The following is a 21619-nucleotide window of genomic DNA, read 5'->3' on the forward strand; positions in this document are numbered from 1 at the left end:
GAGCAGATTGTGACTGAAACATGGCTTGGATAACACATACTGGAAATCATTCTCCTTCTCCAAAAACATCCTTTCATTGGCAGTGGTCAGCAAATTCATCCCATTCAAACCAGTCAGTGCCCACAGAGCTATGATTCAGTCTCTGTTAGTGTCTTACAACTCACAGTGTCTTCATGAAGAGATGAAACCATCCATTGGACTCCTAGGATTTTCTTTTACCTTGGTTTGGCTTTAAGTGACTGCAGAAAGAGATCCCCCACACTCACCCCAGAGCAACACACTGATATCCATGGAATTTCCTAGGAGCTCCCATACAATATACTCCTACTGCTTTTCTCCCATCAGCACTCCTCACCCCCAGATGATGAAGTATTGAGGAGTTAAGATCAGAATTTGATTATCTCTACATCCTTGTGAATCTGGAGTAACTCCCCAGAAAGGAATACAGCTGCTGTGGGATCATGCAGAGACATAAGGACATTATCAAGGCAGTCTTGCATACTAAGAGCTTCAGCTCTTGCTGCTATCATGTTATGCATGAGCTAGAGCTTTCACTAAAAACCAAAACAATGGCAGAACCAAACAGGGATTTCAAAACATGAAAAATAAATAGGTCATTCAGCAAAACCATGCTCAGGCTTTGCACTGCACTTCTAGGGCCATCCTTTAGCCAAATAAAATACTGTAGCCCAGAATATTTCACTTCAGAATTTATATGTGTACTCCTTGTACTTATTCAGAATGAAAAAAGGGATTTTCATCACTGAGGCCTTAAATGCTTTGGGAATCAGCTACATGGAATATTCTCTTCTGTCCTTCTGGAGCACGTCACAGCTGTGGAAATCCAGCAGCAGGACTTTCAGCCAACTGGAAGAGCACTGCTGGCTCCGGACACTCTTCTGTAGAAGCAATTCCTTGCAACAATTTAATAAATTCAGAATTAATGCTGAATAGATACAGCTGACAGTATTTTCACTCTATGGTTATATGTTTTAATCCACTGCTAATTTGCATAAGATTTAGAAGCCAAATGGCGTTAACTCACTTCAATATCCTGACCTGACCTTCACTCACAACTCTTCAACATAGTTCAATTCATTGCAAGCTCACAATGAGTCTGAATCTTTCCTTCCTGAGCTCACACACATGGCCAATGGCTGCATTCACTGAAAAACTGCTTATGCTGCTACAGCTTTAATGCTGCACTTGGATGTCTTTTCCACAGTAACTGAAAAATAAGAACACCACCAGCAATGTTATGTTACTCAGGATAACACTGCTAGGAAAGCACTTCAGAAACAAAGTTTAAGGTTCTACAACTTGCTGGAAAGCGATGAATTTTGCCAGTCTCTTTTTTGATACTACCAGCTTGTCTATCCCAAGTTATTACATTACCATCTAGAATATACAGCCTTTAATTTAGTTGGCAAATTTATATTCTCCTAGGTATACCAGAGTATTTTAAGAATCATGATCACACATTCACATATTCAGGCCTAGCCATTATTGCAAACACTGAAGCTATTACAGAATCCCACTTTCTCAGAGTATCCAAGTACCCCTGGACAGATATTCAATACTGATCAGATAATACAGAGATTTTAATTTACAGACAAAACAGTACTGGTATAACTTGTTTATTGTACTGTGAGCATCAGTATATATTAGAGACAAAGAAAACATGACTTCCAGGACAAAGAAAAAAAAAACCCTGGAGATTTAAAATTTGCCCAATATCAATCATGGAGAACCTATAAATTATCTGCTGGAATGCTTTCAGCTCAAAAGCTTGGCTTCTACAATTGCAGAACACTGAAGAATATAAGATGTTCTGGATCCCAAAAGCCACATACCTATGGTTAAACTGTAAAAGATCTGAAAAGACATTAGGTAAAATTTATAAACTTGTCTTCTTCTGAGACAGATTGATCTTATCTCCAAGGCTCAGGGCCATTCCCTGTAAGAAAAAGGAAAACAACAATCAGGACACAAATAGTTCACTTGAAAAGAACTTTATCTCATCTATATTAAAATGGAAGTTCCATATATAGAAATCTATTAAATCAGTGGCATGGAAATTTCTAGCTGCTCACTTCTTTGTACATTTCATAGTGCTCATTTCCTTTTCACTAGGTAAAGGTTAGGTCTACATATATTATTGACACAATGAAACTTAACTGAGCTGGCAACTGTTACATGTGTTATCAACATGAAAAGCAGAAGAATAAAACCTATTTTAACCTTTTGACCTCCCACCAACTGAAAGAGGACTACCAGCGGAGAAATTACAACTGCCTGTCCAGTTACTGAAATTCAACTGTTGAAAGTCCCAGTGCTGATACCAGCACACTCAGTGCACCACAGCTATGGATAATTATTTCATCACGGAGCCAGATTAATATTGCACAAAAACTGAAGAACCATCGAAAGAAACTGCATGAATAAATACACATATTCAATAGCACAATGATTTCAAGACGAAACCATGCTGGTATATGTAATTGAATGCAGTCTTCTGTAAAAACGGCACTGTAACATATCAGAAACTTTAATTTAAACCAGACCAAAATCTTTGTAGTGACATCACATAAACGAAATGTTTTCTTTGAGTATGAAAACTCTCAGGTACTCCTTTATTGTACACTGTTTAAAATAATTCTATCTTACACTGGTGTTTTTGCTTTATTTATCCCAAACCCCAGTCTTTTTTTTCAGTTGGGAGGTAGAAACTCTAAAATCCAAAGCAGACTCATATATCTACAGAAAATACTCCTAACTAAAAACCCCGGGACTTTCTCTTGTTGTTTTTAAAAAGAATCAGTGAATAGCAATCACACACATAAAATTTCCTTGTTGTGTGACACTGAAATGTGCAATTTGGTAGAAAAAACATCATGTAACCCTGGGGCATATTTGATCTTTATTTAAAAGCACATAAAATACAACATCCTATCTGCAGCACTATGGACAAAACTGGGTAATCTTGGCACAAAGGCCTATTTTATGGCAACACACCAGGAGAAAGGACTGTCAAAAATCTGTAGATGTTTAGGAGTGCTTGGTGCATTGCCCTAAAGGGGTGAGGATGGCAAGCCCCATACCTGACTCTTGGCCCGGATGCGTATGTGGCCCGTGACAGGCGCCTCCGGGCCCAGGTGAATCGGCTTCTCAATGCTCACGTTGGCCAGGGCGTCCTCCCCGAAGATGGAACGGGCGTAAAGATTGGCTGCCATGAAGCCACAATAGCCTGAAAGGGCCTATGGAAAGCACATGGGAACTCTCTTAAAAGACCAAAATCCTCTGAACACAGTTTAGTTCACCCTAAGTTTGCTAGGCAGTTATCAATGTACCATGCTTACACTTCTTAATGCGCATTGTTTTGTAACACGTGGGAATCATGTACAGGGAAACAGCGTTGGCCTTTTTCTAGAATTTATATTGGGAATTATGCAGTCTATAGAATTCATCAAGACAAGGCAGGATGGTATTTATGGTTTGTTTTAACCAACAGCAAAATGGCAAAGAAGCTAAATAGCTACTATACTTAATTTGGTTACTGCACATGTAATAGCTAATTGCTATCATGCATGCTGTATCTTAACAGCAAGTAGCTATTCTATATATTTATTTTGCTTTACAACAAAAAGGCTAAACTGACAAAAGAAAGGTAAATTTTGTCAGAGAGGAAGAAATATGGAGCTACTAAAACACCCCTTTATTTAAACAGAAGGTCCCATCAAGTCTGTGCTACAGCTTAGCTACTGTGAATCAAAATGGACATTCTGATTTTCCAGCTTGGGACAACAGAGAATTTTTGGTAACATTTATCTGTTTTTACTCATTTCAGAGTAAAAGCTTTGAGGCATATGTACTATTTCATTTTGTAAGCAGGCATTTCTAAGAATATTAACAACAAATGTTGAACAAATTAAATAATAAAGCACAGGAACTAAAAAAGGTATCTAAAACTCTCCAAGAAATAGCTCACCTTCTCTGGAGTCAGGCATTTCATATTGGTTGACTTCAGTATGTGCTGTAAGTATTCATTTAAATCAATGATATTTGTATTCACTGTTACCTTCAAGAAGGAAAAAAAGGCAATTACTTTAATTAGCACCTCAGGTATTTCTGAAATCTCTTCTTCAGGGCTCTATAAAGGAGATCACTTCCACACTCCTCCTTGAGGAACAGCACACTCAGTAAGCTGCATGCACTTCCCACTGTGGTGGCATCACAGGAAGTCTTCCCCTCCTGCCCTCCACTTGTTAAGATGGAGAATTTCACGTTATTACCATGGTTTCTAAAATCTATTGGGTGAATATGAACTCTGTTGAACATCTAGATGCTCTGCAGCAAACAGTGGACTCCTTGTCTGAACACAGTTACACATTGCCAGAACAAGAAAAAGCAATACCTAGTCCAAAGTTTGCTTTTAACCAGTGATAGAGAGTCCTTTCATCTTCCCCTTCAAAGCTCTCTGGGCTGCCTTGGCTTTATCATATTGCATATTATGTGCCTTGTTTAAATTGTTTTTTAACATCTCTCCTAGGAGGAGTTTACAAACTACTAAGGCTTCATATATCATCTATTACAATATATTATGCACAAGCTCCCCCCGAGACATTTAAACCTAGTCTTAAGTGAGCATCTAGGTATCACACAAGGCTACAGCTCATCCCACTCTGGTTTAATGTTTCTACTCCATTCTTATATGATATTATCTCCCTTAAACCCTTTTTTTTAGGTTTGGGCACCCTCAGTTACTATGAAATGTAACCACTGTCTTGCTGGTCTTACACAACACTCAGAACTTTATGCTAGAGCCGTACTGCAAAGAAGCAAGGTGAAAGAAAGATGTTACTGTCCTCCTGGCAGGGGGCTGGACTAAACAACCTTTAGAAGGTCCCTTGCAACCCACAAGACAATGTGATTAGAACTGGAGAGGCTGAGCAGCACCAGTAATTCTGCAGCCTCAGCACAAACCTACACTTGTTGCCATCTCACCTTTGAGCCAAAATACACAGCAATCACCAGTCAGCTTGGACAGCTTCCATACAGGAGGTAAAGCTCAATGCACACAACCTCTTTTGCAAGCCAAAACCCCAGTTATTGCATTGCTAAGCTTGTGAAACTGATAAGGTTGCTGTAAGAGAATAAGCTACTTGAGACAACCATCCAATGAGGATGTTGAATGAGGTTTATGTGGCAATAGATAATGCTGCTGTAATTAGCTCCTGTAGAACAAGAGATAAAATTGTATCTCATCAACAAAGTAACATAGAAAAAAAAACCCAAAAACTAACTTTGTTTTCCCACTCAAATTCTGCCCACATCTGTCTGAACTCAGCATCTGTACAGGAAGCAGGCTGGATGTAATCCATGATGTCAATGTGAATGTCACTGAGAACCACACAGTTTCTGTCACTGGCTGCTCCAGAGACGTCGTACACTGCAAGAGAACACATAAAACCATTTCTGAATGTTCCAAAAAGTGAATTTGCACTTAAAAAGTGTGCTGAGCTACCATCTGCCAGTTAACAACAGGCAACCCTTGCTCAATCTCCTGCTGACAATCGTCCTAAAGGTAGCACATTCTACAATGGTTTCAAGTAACAGTGATACAGATTTTTTTTTAAAATCATCACAAAATATTCTTACATTGTAATCTAATTTCTTCTCCCACTATGAAGGGTTTTACTTCTTTTTGAGCTCATTAAGCAGTTAAAAATGAAACACATTCATGTTAATTTTGCACATTGAAATTGTTTACTTACCAACATTACCAAAAATGATTCCATTTTCTGTAGAAGCGACTTTGACATTAGCTTTAATGTTTGCAAAATCATGTGGAGCAAGCGTCAGAGGAGATGGTTTTTCCACAAGTTTCAAGTCACCTGTGTAAAGAAATTGGGAGATGAAATCAGGGAACAGTAGCAGTATACAATGAGCTTAACTTCTGAACAACAGCTTTTTATTCTCTTGTCATTCAATTTTTGCATCTATAGAGCTGCACTAAACACCACCATAAAAATAATAATTGATTTGGAATTGGTTGTTATTTTTTTTTTAATTGCAAGATGAACTACATTATATACAAATTTCAGTTAAAATATTGCTGTGTTCATCCAACCCCCACTGAAAACAAATGTAAATACTGAATTAAATGGGCTTTGGATGGAGTTTAGTATTTATTTTTTAACAAGGAAATGGTTAATTCTACCTTGTATTTTAATCACTGACATCATCATAAGGCCTAACCCTACAGTCAAGTGTCTCAAATCCAAAGTACAATGTCCAGCACTACAGGCACCAAGCTATTTACAAGAAGGTCAAAATATCCCCTTGATTCTGAATATAATTGCTCCAAGGAAACACTAAGGGATACATTTTTACTAATCCTTCAGCAAGCAATTGGAAAGACTCCTTAGTTCTATTAAACTGCAACTTGAGAACACAGCATGCACAGCATGAGCTCCACACATGCGAGCGATGCCTCAAGTCAGCTTTTGCAGTACATCAGCTGGGAAATACAGAATTCCACTTTACTGAGCTGACAAATAAAAAATACAACCTATTAAATAATGTATCCATTTGATCTATTTCCATCATTAGTCTCATCAAATGATTTACAAAATTTTAGGAGAAAGGTTATGCCACTCCAGTCATATTTACAATAGTGAAAAGTACATAATGTGAGTTCTCCTAGCATATTGCAAATGTATTTCAGCTCCTGACTGCCAAAGCAGAGGACAACTAATAAGAAACTGGTTACTGTTCTTGAATTATCTGCTCCAATGACTCCTCTAAGAGAAGTTAATGAAGCCCCAGTATTGTCCAAGCAAGATTCTGGTACAGCTGTTGGCACAGGGAATGGTTTCAATTGAGTAAATGCAGTATTTAAGTGCTTCAGGCTGAGTGCAAAAACCACCTAAGGCAGATGGCTTTCTGCTCCATACCAGTTGGGATTTTGACCCATTTTTATTTTCCTGTCTATGGTAGCAGCACAATGAAAAATAAGTACATCAAAAAACCTGTCTATATCTCAGGAAAAAAAGGAGAAGGGGAAATGGAACACTCTGTTTTTAGTGATAAAATCTGACTATGGTTTATATCATCAGATTGCCCTGTCAGTACATACAAACTTCTACCAAATATTTAAACCAGTATATTTTTAAAGGCATTCAAAATTGTGACTAGCTGGCATCACTTTGGAAGTGTTTCAGGAATTCCTTAGAGCAAGGTAATGCCCAATTCCCAGAAGCTCAGAGGTGCTTTGTTTGCAGCATGCAGCCCTCCTTACCCAGCGTGGCCAGCTCCAGGGTGCAGTTCTGCAGGGTGTCACTGGTCTGGTTGACCACGAGCACATCCAGCACAATGTCATACTGATTGACATGGACATAGGCTTCTGCATACACAGGGTCTGAGAAACCTGTCAGCTGAGTGACCTGTCATACAAGCCAAGGGATTCACCTCCTCAGAAACCAGTTTAAAACACAGAATCATTCAAACAACGACAAAAAATAAGAATAAAATACATTTAAATTGATTATTATTTAATGTGGGCCTCCAAAACAAGCAGCCCTCCTTCACAAGTCCCCCTGCATACACACTATATATTTCTATACACATATAAACCTCTCCAGATGAAATGAATTCTGAACTAATATGTTCCTAAAATATGAACTGTAATGCCATTTATTCTTAAGATGATCAGCAGGACAAAGAAATGCTGATTTGAAATGAAAAGGTAATATTAAACATCAAAAAAAATTCACCCATTCTTTCAAAGTCTGGGGGTTTAACTCTTAACTAATGAATTACTCAAGTGATTTCTTCTCTTTAAACCTCCTCAGCAGGTTCTGCTAATCTAGAGGAATAAAAGGCATAAAGAGTGAAATAAGGATGCATTGCACTTGGCAATATGATACAGCAGCCAAAGAAAGGAGATCTTAATCACTTCTGGCATCCTTGCTCCCTTCCCTGTGAACTTTATTAGGATTTCAAAGCAGCAAACCCTAATTTCTCCTCCACATTCCACCAGCTCAGCACTCTCCAAGCCTCCTTCTTGTTCTTCCACTTCCCATTTGAGAAGGTAACAACTATAAGCACAAGTCCTTTTCTTTTTCTCCTGATCAGGATATAACTGGGTCTTCCCAATCAAGCAGCATAGTCTGGTTCATCAGTTCCAGTCTGCAATTCCCAAAGTGATCCCAAGTATACAATTAAAGCACTGACTTCCCACTACCTTATTAAGTTTGGAAGCAAGAGGATCAGCAGCCTCTTTCCTCTGTGTGTTTCCCATTGCTGCAAGAAGGCTAAGCTGGAACTGGTCTTCTTTTGAGCTCATTTCATTTTTAGCAGTAAGCTGCATGAAGGAAATGGGATCATCTGGCTGAATTGTCACATTCCTCTTCTCAGATTCTTTCTGCAGGAAGAGAATAATTCAAGAATTCACAGTGAATTCCATTCCTTAGCACAGAAAAACAGTCAAATAATGGCTGACCTACACAGAGTCAAATGGTGACATTTCTGGGACCAGCCTGGATGTGAACACTTGTAAAATCTCCAAGTGTTTACAGTTACACACTGATAACAGCTCACCTTCTGGGAAAGTTTCTCCTCTTCTAGCTTGGCTGACAGCATGTGAGAGAGGGACTGCCTGCATTCTTTGTTGAAAATGTCATTCATGAGAGGAGAACATTCTGACAACACTTTCAGACACAACGAAATACGATCCACATCATCATCTGTAATTGGCTTCTTGGGAAGAGAAGACTTTCCCAAGTGGAGAATAGTGGCCATCAGCAGCATTGCTTCAGCATTAAAGGACTGAGAAGGTGCACAAAGAGAATGGAAGAAAGTTATTGCATTTTCCACAGCTTTAAAGAAATGTTGACTTCTGACTTATTCAGAAAAAGGTGCATATTAATCAAATCATAACATCTCTGAACAGATTACTTAGTTTTTTAGTACTTGTTATATGAAACCAAGCATGATTTAGAGACTGTCTAGATAGAATGGCTGGAAAGCAGCAGGTCCTGTTTGTGATCCAAACTGTCATTATTATCCAATCACATAAGCACTTCAATTTGGACTTAACCCATTTTGCATCTTTTGAAAAGAAAAGAGGCAAAAAGCAGTTCTTCTTTAAATGTGAAAACACAAGAGATGACTCACATTTTGTTTCTTCTTTTCCTGAACTAGGGACACATAACGCAAAGCAATCTTGGTTAAAGTTGTAGCAAGAGAAGCTGCAACAAAGAAATCTCCATCCAGCAAGAATCCTCGTAAGGGAGGTCTGCAAAGACAAATGATCCTCAGAAAACCACTTGTGGATGACAAACTTCAGCCTACTTCTCTTGATACCTTAATTTTCATACTGTACAAGCAAAACAAGTTTGAAACACTTCACAGGGTTGGAGTTTTTCCTTCTTTAAGTAATTTTCTAGATACAGAGATTTTCGTAAGTCACACAGTCATTTCCATGTGGACTAGGAAGAGAGAGGTGTAGAAGTGCAATGTCATATAAAGGGAAGAAAATATTTTAATCTAAAGGCAGTATCTCTGTATCCAACTAAAACTGTGAGGGAACTTTATACGAAAAAAAATCAACTAGAATTCAGGACATCATAATTAATAAAGCACTTATTTATACACTAAGCTTTGATTACAAATCCTAAACAATCAGGCAACTTCCTATTCTATCTAGCTGGGATAATACCTTAAAACCGGAAACTCCCTCAACCACTGAACTCTGTATGCCAGATAACACCACTCAAATAAACAAAGATAAAAATTAACCAAGTCATTCCTGGTCAAGCATGAAATCACAAATACCTGTCTTCTTCCTTTTTGGCAGGTCGGGAACTGCTAAGAGCACTTTGTGTTGCATAAGTGCCCATCTCTGTCACTAATTTTTGGGCTGGACCCACAGACACCTCTTCTTCAGGTTTGAGCTCACCAGCTTCTTTCTTGATTTCAGATTCTACTATTGGGATCTAGAAATGAGCAGGAAGCAACTGTTACAACTCAAATAAAAGATATGTTTTTGTTCTGCAGGTTTTAAGAAAAATTATCTGCATTTCTGAGGTTTTTATAACCAAGAGGTCAGGTACAGTGCATCAGTTTGGGAGAATTTGAAGAAATAAGCAGATATTGAAATACACAGAGAAGCTTCCCACACATGCAATAAAGCTCTCATTGATGAATTAGATTTTAGCAGAGAAATCTTTCTCACAGAACAACCCAGACTTAAAGCACTTCTTCTTTGCTACTGGATATAATTAAATTATATCTTAAAGCTGCCATAATTTTCTGAAATAAGGAATTTCCCAACTTGTCTCTTAACAGATATCACTTATTCTCAGCTCGAGTATGCTACTTGAAAAAAATGAGTAATGAATGCAAAACCCTGACTGCTTTTTACTTAAGATTTCCTGTGCATATGCCATTACACATCACAAGTCCTCAAAACACTGCTGCATCTTACTTGATCTTTCTAAAATACCTTTTTCTTAGAAAACCCACTGCACAATGGCAGGAAAAACCAGAAAGAGCCAGGAAACACAAAAACCCCAAAATATACACACCTCTCCAAGTGATCTGCGAACCTCTGTCATTACACTTTGTATATCCTCCTTTGTGCTGCAATATTCTCCAAGGATCCATAATGCTCCTCGATAAATCCTGAGACCAGAACAGTAATTTAAATTATGCTTTTGTGATATACTCAAGCTAGCACCAAGAAAAGTGATTTAAAGTGATTTAGGAAGTAGTAAAGGCCAGTCTTGAAAAATTCAAAAGGACACAACTAACAAAAGCAGTTTAAATCAAAAGCAATTATCTTTTAAGCCTCAGTAAACTCATGAAAAAGTACATCAAATTAGATATATTCTCTGCTACATTTTTATTTCCATCTGTGTTAAACCTGAAATACACAAGATGAATTTCATTGGGATCATAATGAAATACTCCACTGCATGTGAGTAAAGTCAGCTCTAAATTCTCCTTTTAACTGAGACAAACTAATTTTTCCATTATACAGCAGAAAATGAAAAACCAGAACAAGAATGAAGATTAGGAAAAAAGAATACCAAAGCTTCAGAGGGATTTCTTCCCCCCACTTAATGAGATTACAATGGAGATGAGATTCAGAGTTTTCTGTGTATTAGGAGAATGTCTGACAGAGTGCTCTTCTGACACAGAGAAGTTCTCATATGACTTAACCTTTACAGATCCATCAGTAAGCAAAGTTTTTAGAGCCCTGAAAAGTACTAAAAGAGCTTTATAGTTTGTAAAGCTCAGTCTGTGTTAGATTAGGTTTTCTAATAAATGTTCAGTATTTCCAGTTGCCCACAAGTGCAAATTCCTTAGGAATTTTGTTTTAATAAATATATTACTTTATCTGGCCTTCATCAACAACACCATTTCCTAGCAAGTGAATTACAATTATCAAGCACATTATAGAAATTAAAATTGAATTAATTTCATTTATTCAATGCAACAAACACCCAATTTACCTCTTGCACAAGTAGGCAAGAAGAAAGTACCTAGAAATCCTCTACCTCAAAATAGGCTCAGAGTCACTCTGTGTGGGTAACGTGGATTTTGGTACATATTTAATGACAATATACATTCAATGCAAGTGAGCCACGGGCGCTCCCAAGTCTGTTGGATATCATATTCTGGACTCACTTGACAGATTTAATAGCATGAAAGACTTCAAGCATCTTCTCAACAATAAGAGGCCTGAGGTTTTCAAATCTCTGGATGGCTTCCCGCACAAACTCCAGGACATCGGCGGCTGCCGCTTCGTTGTTGTCACTAAGGAACTCCATCAGCTGCCAGGAAAGATTGAACATCAGCACAAACAGCAGCACAGACAAGTTTGTATGATAATACTTCCCTTCTATGTTTAGAAAAATAAAACTGCTTATGTATCTCCAGTGGTAAAAACACAAAGTCAAACAACCTTAAGTACATTCCAAACAAGCACCAATTATCACATTCCCAAACTGTTTTTCTAGTGATACAAATTATTGCACTTTTAAAGGTCCTCTTCAGCTCATGTTCTTCGAAAATATAGTAACAGTCTCAGAAGACAAATAATTACAGCATCAAAAGTCCTATGTTTCTTTAGGAATTAAAAATAGCATTGGTTCTTGTGAGGTTCATTATGAGGCCACTATTAGGAACACCTCAGCTCCAGCAATTCTGCAGGTGCTGGGTATAGATGTAAGACATGTAATGAGAATATAATGAAATATTTGCATACCACTGGAATAACATTTGCAGCCATGTCTGGGAAGCGAACGCTACAGGAATGCAGTGTCCGAACCAGGAGCTGTCTGTACTTGTCTGTATCTTCATGCTCTGTCACATTATTAGTTTTAATCACTTCCTTCTTCAGAACAATCACAAGCTGCAGAAAAAATCAAATCAAATTTTTTAAGAAGTGACATTTTTCAAAAGAAAGAAAATAGTGTGATGAATCAAAAGCACATATAATTTACCTCCTCCACATTTCTTGAAGACACAAGATCCAAAGCCAGCTGAAGAGTTTTTTTGCGCACTTCTAGATCTGGGGTGCTCAACACTCTGAGGATGTCCATAACCAGATCCTGAAACAATAACAATGCTAAGTATTTTGCCATTTTATATTACTTTCTCTTCATATAATTCCAATTTTCAGTCCTCAATGATTTTCAAAGCCTTTCTGAACACATAATACACGATCTACTGACAAGCAAGCAGCAGGCATTAGAACTTCTCAGTGTTCATTTAATACATTTACACAGAAGTCTCCTATGCAGCTACACCACTAAACCTTACAACCAGGACAGCATTTGTCATTGTTAGTTCTTATGCAGACAATAAAAGCAGCCAAGTCATAAACGTAGAAGTCCATCCAATATATGTTCAAAAACATACCAACAGTGAATTGAAACTTCAGAAGTTCTTCTCTCCATACATTGCAAAAACCTGTGAGCTTTATTATTGAAGGCTTTTCTTCCCTAAGGCTTGCAGGAAAAGAGACAGCCCACATACCTGCAACACTCGTTCGTGGGAGGGATGCTCCTTCAACTCAATCAACCGATCCAAGACAATCAGTTTCACATTATTATCACTTTCTTTAATAATCAAATCTATGTAGCATTGAGCAGCAGCCTAAAATTAAAAGGATCAAAACAATATTTTTAAGTTATGAAGAGGATAAACTGGAAAATTTCTGAAATTGAGGGAAAGATTCCTATTTTACTATTAAAACAGCCACTCAGAGTTGGCATAGAAATTAACCTGATAAACAGACTTTAAAATTTTTTGTTCACCATGTTACAAAAATCACACATGAAGGCTCACTATGGCATCAGCTTACAGTACACAGACTTGACTTCAAATTCAAAGACAGATGTAAGATAGGTTATCTGACATGCTTTGGGTCAGCTGTGAAATATGCAACAGGGCATGAAAACCAACCTAAAAGAGCTGGCAGTATTAGCCTACCTAGATTAGGTTTTAATGACAGCTTCTATGTACAGTGTGTCTACTTAACAAAAATGAGTATGCCAAACCAAGAATGCTGGAATTCATACTCCCCCCTGACCTTTGGAAACTTCTATTTACAATGCTCTAAATCTATGCATAACCTATCTTTTAAATTTCCATACAAATTCAAAATTTTGAAGTGATCCTCAACTATCAGCTGTAGAAATATAAAACTAAGAGCCCCAGGTCAATCAGTAATCAACACGAATCTTCACTGCTTTATGCTTCTACCCTGGTCTGAAATGAGCCACATTCATGAGTAAAAAATTTCATCCAATCTCTGAAATCTTCAGCTGTAGTCTGCTTTGCTAACTAGGCCAAGTAGATCATAGGTTGATCCAACAGTCTGCACAGTATTAAAGATTGTGCCCTACCAAAGTGACATGAAATCCACTAGCTCCCGGTCTGCTCAGTCTTTTTTTGTGACCAGTTCTAAGAGATACTTTAGGACACTGTTTCACATGAGAAGTGTTACTAAAGCCTTCCCTCCCAAGTATCAACATGCAGCACACAGCGTTCACTTCAGTGCACTAGAAGCTGTTGAAGAGCTGAAAACATCCCTTTCATACCTTGATTGCTGTGGGTGCACTGGAGAGTGTAACCAAAGTACCTGCAGCCTCATACTTCACTGCAGGACTCGAGGACTGCAGCAGGTTGTAGATGCAGCGAATGAACCGAGCTCTCTCTGATGGATTCGCGTGACAGACCTCGATAAAAGAATGATCCACAGTTGGCACACAAAAAAAAGAGCAATCCTACAGCTCATCTGCTCCACCATCTTACAGAGGAGAAAATTAACCAAAAGGTGATAACCTTTTCTGGTGACAGGAAGTGTCATTCACAGCTGTAAAAATCTAATTTCAAAAGCTGTTCTCAAAACTCTGAGTAATGTTACAGAGTCTTAAAATCTCCCATCAAAAGGAAGAGCAGAGCCTCTAACAGCCTCTGTAAGAGATGCCCTGCTCATGCCCACGAAGAGCACTCTGATAATACTGTCCCCATCACAGCAAATCTGGTGAGACTTATTGCTCTGTACAGTGCACACTTGAGCTCTTTATCATTTCAAGAGACAAGTTTTCTTCAGCTCTATTAAGCAATGACATATGCCTGACATGGACAAGAAGCCAGCTAAATTCCTTTTCCAGCAACATTCTATCCCTTTTTAAAAACAGTCTAATATAATTCTGTAAATTAACATGTGCCATTTATTTTAAATGTGCCACAACATTTCCCTTTTACCTTGTAAATTAGTTCAACAATAACCAACTGCAGTATGTCACCAAAGGTCTGCACTTGGTCAATACAGGTACTCAAATAATCCAAAGCTCGATCCTACAGAGAAAAAAAATTATGTTATTCAGAGTTTGCACACTCAGTTGAATTTTAAATAAAAGCACATTTGAATTTTAAATAAAAACACAAAATACAAAACAGCCTTTAAGCAATGCTTCAACAATTTAGGAAAACACTGTAGACCTAAAGAGCAAAATAATCCATCCTGTCTGTAGAGGGCCAAAAGAGAGAAACTAATGGTAATTATGCACAAAAGGCAATTGCCTGTAGAACAAGTAATCCAAAACACTGAACAGACACTTCCATTTCTTTCATGCAACTACAAAAGCTTTAGAACAGCAGATAATGGAGCGCTTCTCAGTGTGGTTACGCTCATGTTTTTCAGCACCTTCATCAAATAGAGCAGTTCTCGCTTGAAATAAAGAGAGCACTAAAGACCTACATTATCAGTACCAAATATCCCACAAAAGCATTATCACTACCATACATGGGGTTTTTTATGAATATTAGTAGTTTATACCACCAACAAACTACTGGCTAGTTATCCAGCATATTTACAATTATTAAACCAAATTACTTTGAGGCCAGGTATCCTTACCTGATCTGCATGAATTAGCATCATAAATGCATTTCTTTTGCAGCTTGCATCTTTCTCGTTCACCAAGAAATCATGAATCAGTTCAGGAGCATCAGGTATAAGATGTTCAAAGTTCCTTTGCAAGAAAAAAACGTAATTAAGAGCGGAGCAGAACCCAAGGATGCCCATTAAACAGAGGAGAAAAGGTAAACAAACATAAAAATTCTGAACAGCACACTAGGGAGTGATAACTATTTGAGCTCTCCAAAGCTGTGCCTGGTTGGTGTGGTACCTGTAGATGGTGTAGATGGCCAGCACGGCGTTGCGGCGCACGTAGCTGTGCCGGTGCTCCAGGCACGCGCGGATGGCCGGCATCAAGGGCTCCAGCAGCTCGGCTTCCTTCAGCTTGCACAGAAAGCGCAGGGTGGAGCCTCTGATAAACTCATTGGGGTGCTGGAGATCCTAAAAGCAACAGGAAACATATTTGAAATGCCAGACTCTCCAGATGAATGCACTTACCACCTTCTCCCACACTCAGCTCTCCCATGGTGCAAGTTTCCAACATCCCCGATGACGCCTCACTTTTTTCTCAAGAAATGCTTTCCTAAAGCACTGCTGCCCCACAATATCTAAAAATATGTATTTATGTGCAATAAAACTTACAAAGCCTGTAGGATATTTTTTCTGGATTATATTTTTCCAACCCATTCCCAAAGTTTAAGCTCCTTAATATCTTTATGAAGGTGTTTCCCAAACATACCACAGTACTGTACTTTCATGACCCACGGCTTGTCCCAGGATGCCTGGAAGATGGTAACTATGTTACCCCTCACCTTTAATGTTCTCTGGCAAGGAAACAGAGCACTACATTTTTGTTAAGTTGTACCAGTAAAAGAATACAAAACTCCTCGGTAGTAGGTCTGCTGTCTATCTGCAGATATCCAGCTCTGAAGCACTGAGACACAGCTGATAGGAAGGAAACGCTGAGCGTAAACAATATTTATATTTATTCAGTAACACAAAATGCTACCCCTTGTACAAAGATCCAGCAGAAGAACACAACTAATGAAATAACCAAGAGGTTACCTTTCTGTAAGCATCACACACGAGGATCATTTCCTGCAGGAGCCTGCCATCTGGAGTGGTCTTTGGCACAATTTCCCAAAAGACAAGCAGCAGCTTTTTGATGGTATGGTCTTGGAGAGGCAGCACAAAACGTATGATGGTCATCAGGAGCCCAGGCAGCTTCTCACCATTCAGAATCATAATGATCACCTTCTTCAAGGCCTCAGTCTTCAACTTGACATCTCCTTTTTCTACAGGAGGAAATGAAGTGAGGAAGGCTGACATGTCACAGCTACTTTAACAGGAATATTGATCCTCAGTGTCAGAAGACACAAACTCCTCTGAAGGACTGAAATACAGCACATCAATAAAATCCATGCCTTTACTTCTATCAAAGGATAAAGAGGAAGCAAGAGATATTTAAAAATAAGCATGGAATTCATGGAATAATCAGAAGATATTGGAATTGAAAGAGATCAAATCCCAAGGCTGTTTTAATGGTTAAATTTATACCAGCGTGCTCTGGTGTCACACATGCCAGATACCAACACTGCTGCATTGGCCAGCACATCCCACAGTGCACTGAACAAGTGACAACACAATTTGTTGGTTATTTCAAAAAAATCTGCTCAAATCTGCCTTAGCCCAAGCAGGTATTAAAACTCTCAAAAAAAAAAAAGATTTCAGATTTTCACAGACTGTGGAGTACACTGAAGCACATAAAATAATATCATGAAGTTTGTCAAAACACATCAAACAGAAGAACAGACATCTTCCAGAACTCAACAGAAAATAAACATGAAACTGACTTGCTTTATCTTACAAAATGTAAACAGTACTCTAGGAAAGACACAATGAGACAATAATTCAGGTAAGATGGAGTATCCTTCAGTCCTTGCCAATACTTGCCTAAGTCATTTTTTAAGCTGATTTCAGAAGGTGGCTCTGAATCCATGGGAACGTTGATCAACGTGTAACACACGTTCTCTGCAGCAGTCATGGCTCTTGGTTACAGCAGCTCTCTCAAGGGAAGAATTATTTTCACACAATGTCAGACAACCTAAAAACCAAGCACACAAAACCATCCCAAAGTTAAAAGACTTTATTAACAAACACAAAAGCATTATTATAACTGACTTAATGGCTTGGAGGTATTGCTGGGTTTCTTGAGAAGCTGCATGCAAAAGCTTTCTTGCTTTGCTGCTACCCTAAAATATTCCTGTGAGCACCACAAAGATAAAGAGCATGACATTTTTCAGAGACAACAGAAAAAAACCAAAATCTTTCCAATATTTTGGGCACAGTCAGGGCACCTGACTGAAGCCAAATGAATGCAGCAGCTTCTCCCTCCTGGAGTCATTCCCTGATCCCAGCTGTGTATCCCCACTATCTTCCCTGCACTCCTGTGCCCCTCCAAGTGAATGACCCAAGCTGCAAAATCAGCTCAAAAACTTCACAGAAAAAAGAAAAAAATGAAAAGATAAAGTTCTGGACTCAATTAACAAGCTGAATCAGTCTATGCAGGAGGCTTTGAAGATGAGCATGAGATCCAAGAGAGCAGAAACCAAGGATGGGAGAGAAGACAAAGACGGAGAGAGAAGCATTTTACCTGCCAGGGATCATCAGATCAGCTCAACTCTACTGTCTCCACTAGACACTAATGAGGAAACCAAGTCTTTTTATGGAGAAAAAGGACAAGAAGGCTACAGATCTATCAAAGCTGCTGAGTGCCTGCCAGTCCAGGTAATGAAATCTGCTATTAAGCTCAATTCTCATTCTCATGTTTGTTTTTTGCCTTGTGTAATAGATATCTAGGATCAAATTAACCCTTTTGTTGTATCAATCCTCACTGTCATGTTTGTTTATTCTTTATTTAATAGACATCTAGGATCAAATCAACCTTTTTACTCTATTTCTTAAGTAATGAAAAATGCTCAAGCCTGAGCTTGCTTGGCTAATGCTGTGATATCACAGTGACAAGCACAGGAAAGAAAACTGTTACTGTTTATTACATGAGCAATTTTGCACTTTCTACAGAAATTGTGTCAAAAATAAATCAGCTTTTATTGATACTAATTGTCTGGAAATCTGAGACTCCCTTTTCTCATCAAATGGGCACCCAGAGAACCTCACCCTGAACAGAGAGCAGGGAAGCTGTGCTGAGCTGTGCTGCTGTCTCTTTCTCCACACAAGAAAACAATTCATGCCAATCAGCACCACGACAACAACCCCAAAAAATACTTGCAATACAAAATTTTAAGGATACACTCCTCATTATGAATTCTGTATTTTAAGGCCTAGATCCCTCAACCTTGTTGCTTAGAAATATCTACATAAACCACTCATGCATGAAATGACTGGATGTGGCACTTAGTGCCATGCTCCAGTTGACAGAGGTGGTGATCAGTCAAAGGTTGGATTTGATGATCTCAGAGGGCTTTCCCAACTGTTTTCTTGCCTCAGCAGCAGCTTTTTTGCTTATATTTCCTATGCTGTTACCCAGAATTCCTGCCTCAAAGCCCTGCAGCCAGCACCTTCACCTACAAGAACAACTCGCAAGACCATAAAGCAGATCCTTGTGAAAGCAGGGCAGGCTTCTTTACTCATACAGAGACCTCAGCTGCAGAAATTTCCAAAGTCGTGGTCAAACATATCTCTGAAGTGTGACAAATGAGCGCACTTTGGGCTCTGAAAGCAGCAATGAAAAACAACTCTCCTGAAACACAGAGCTGGGAAATTTGGCAGGGAGAACCACCACCCAGTTTTCCTCCTTGCAAAGCACAAAGACCTGAAATCAGAGACACTGAGAGCCCATTGGTGCTGCTTTAACTCTCCAGCAGTAACACCTCTGTCCCCTGTGGTCAGTCACTGAAGGGTTGGGGTCGGAAGGGACTTTAAAGATGAATTCATTTCAAGCCTCTGCCCATCAGCAAACCAGGCTGCTCAGAGCCCCATCCAACCTGGCTCGAACACGTCCAGGGATGGAGCACCCGCAACCAGACCTCGGCACGCACGGGAATCGAAAGTTACAGAGTTTACAGAGCCCAGGAAGACAAAGCCACGCCTGCTCGCCACCTACATCCCCGGGGAGCCTGAGCAACGGGGGCACCTAATGAACCAAACCATCGAGAATGCACCGCTTTACTGACGCACAGCTATAACACAGAGTGTTCAAAATGTTTACTAGAAAATCCCCACAGAATTCCAGCCGGCTGAGGGCTATTTCTCCCTCCACGTCCCAGCTCCTACTTCCACTCCAAACCCGGGCATTTTAAGCTACGAGGCAAAACTTCCCTCAAACCCGTGTCCGCCTGCCATTCCCCTGAGCGAAGCCCGAGCCCCGCAGCTCTCCCGGCGCCACAAACCCTCCCAGAGCCGCCCGCGCCCCGGGGCCCTGCCGGGGCCACCGGCAACACGCCAGCGGGGCCCTGAGGCCTCGGGCCTTGCGGCGCCCAGCCGAGAAGCGGCGCCCGCCCCCTCCTCCCGGCCCCGCGATGCCGCCGCTCCGAGGGCCGGCCGTGCGGCTCCGTACCGGGCGGAGGGGTCGGGCCGGTCCCGGTGCGGAGCTGAGCCCGCGGCGCTGCCGCTCCGGCGATGGCTGACGTGGAGCCGCGCCCGCCCCGGCCACATCGCGCGTACGGCGGCCGCGGCGGGACACGCCTCCCGCCAGCGCGAAAGGGGCGGTGCCGCCGAGCGAGGTTGGGGCGGTGCCAGAAGGGGCGGTGCTTGTGACGTCACGACACCGCGCGGAAGGCGGGGTTTTCCCGCGCGGGGGGATCCTCGGGATGCAGGAAAACAGCGGAAAATAGCGCCTGAAACTAAGATTAACCCCCCTCATAGATAGATAGAGATAGAGATAGAGAGAGAGAGAGAGAGAGAGTGTGTAAATATAGATAGATAAATATAGATCGACAGAGAGATAAATATAGAGATATAGACAGATATAGAGATAGATGGAGATAGATAGATAGATAGATATAGATAGATAGCAATTAGATAAATAACAATAACAACAACAAAACAAAAACGCAATAAAAGGGGGTTAGGAAATGGTAAAGGGAGAAATAAATAAGAAAACAAATAAATGGGTTGGGAAAAAAAAAGTAATTGGGGGGAATTAAGGAAGGAACTGGAAAATAGAGTATGGGAAATTAATAAAGAAGAAGGTGCATAAATAAATAAGGGAAAAGCAAAGGGAGGGAAAATGGGAGAGAGAAAAATACAATGGGGGGGAGAAACAAAGGGAGAGAAAAAAACAGTGGGAGGTGGAAAGACGAGGGGGAAGCAATGGAAAGGAAAAAAAAACAATGGGAAAAATGAAGGGGAAAATATAAATAATGGAGAAAAATTAAGGGGGAAAATGAAAATAAGTAAGACAGGCAAAAATGAGTAAAGGGGGAAATAAATAAGGGAGGAAATAAATAGAAAAATAATAGGGAAAAACTAAAAGAAAAATAAATTTAGGAAAAATAAAAGCAACTTTTTCCTAGTGCTTAAAAACCAAATACACAGCCCTGGCACTACTGTTTTGCTATTTTCATGACTGAACTATTTGTATGGATTCAAGTCAGTATTTAAAGGCTGTTCAAAACAGCACCACGATTTATTAATTTTTGTTTAATAATTTATTAATATTTATTAAGTAATCTGCAAGTTCCAGGCCTTTTTTAAGTACACTGAGCAGGCTACCAGGTCCTATGTGGGCCCATGCCAAAAGGTTGTTTCTTATCATTTTCAATGCAATCATTGGGAAGAATAATTGGAATGATCCAACACAGAAAAGACTGGACTCATTCTTGCTTAAAATACAGAATCCCACCCAGGAAGCACCAATTCACTGGGCTTCCCTGGCAGATGACCCTGAGGAAGTCACTGTTAGTCCCAAACTTTGTGGCATTCATCTTAAATCCAAAGAGCACCAGGTGCAGACCAAGCTGGAGGGACAAAGCCCTGCAGAACCTGTTGATTCAGCAGCAATGCAGATTCCATAGTTCAGCTCAAGAGACCTCTAATGGGAACTTGTGGTGGTTTTTTGTTACTCCAGCTCAGCCCTCAGTGAGCTAAAAGCCCTGTTCTGCCCCAAGGCTGGCTGATGACTCTAAAGAAACACTGACATTCTAAAAGAGCTGGGGTTGAGTA

General features: G+C 39.8%; 1 protein-coding gene across 1 annotated transcript; it reads right to left on the reverse strand.

Annotated features, from left to right (window-relative positions):
• Positions 1–1623: 1623 nt before the first annotated feature.
• Positions 1624–20157, reverse strand: COPB1 (coatomer protein complex subunit beta 1). The gene is made up of 22 exons (XM_030949472.1): positions 20013–20157; positions 17390–17540; positions 16502–16731; positions 15708–15877; positions 15437–15551; positions 14785–14877; positions 14115–14252; positions 13048–13167; positions 12513–12620; positions 12275–12421; positions 11695–11840; positions 10590–10686; positions 9838–9998; positions 9178–9298; positions 8602–8829; positions 8246–8425; positions 7301–7445; positions 5775–5894; positions 5304–5449; positions 3989–4078; positions 3102–3257; positions 1624–1957 (listed from the first exon to the last, which is right to left on the reverse strand). The coding sequence occupies exons 2-22, from the start codon at positions 17478–17480 to the stop codon at positions 1898–1900; spliced, it is 2862 nt and encodes a 953-aa protein (XP_030805332.1). The 5' UTR covers positions 17481–17540; positions 20013–20157; the 3' UTR covers positions 1624–1897.
• Between the last annotated feature and the right edge of the window lie 1462 nt (positions 20158–21619).

Source organism: Camarhynchus parvulus, chromosome 5 (assembly GCF_901933205.1).
Source record: "Camarhynchus parvulus chromosome 5, STF_HiC, whole genome shotgun sequence".
In the NCBI taxonomy this organism is placed as follows: domain Eukaryota; kingdom Metazoa; phylum Chordata; class Aves; order Passeriformes; family Thraupidae; genus Camarhynchus; species Camarhynchus parvulus.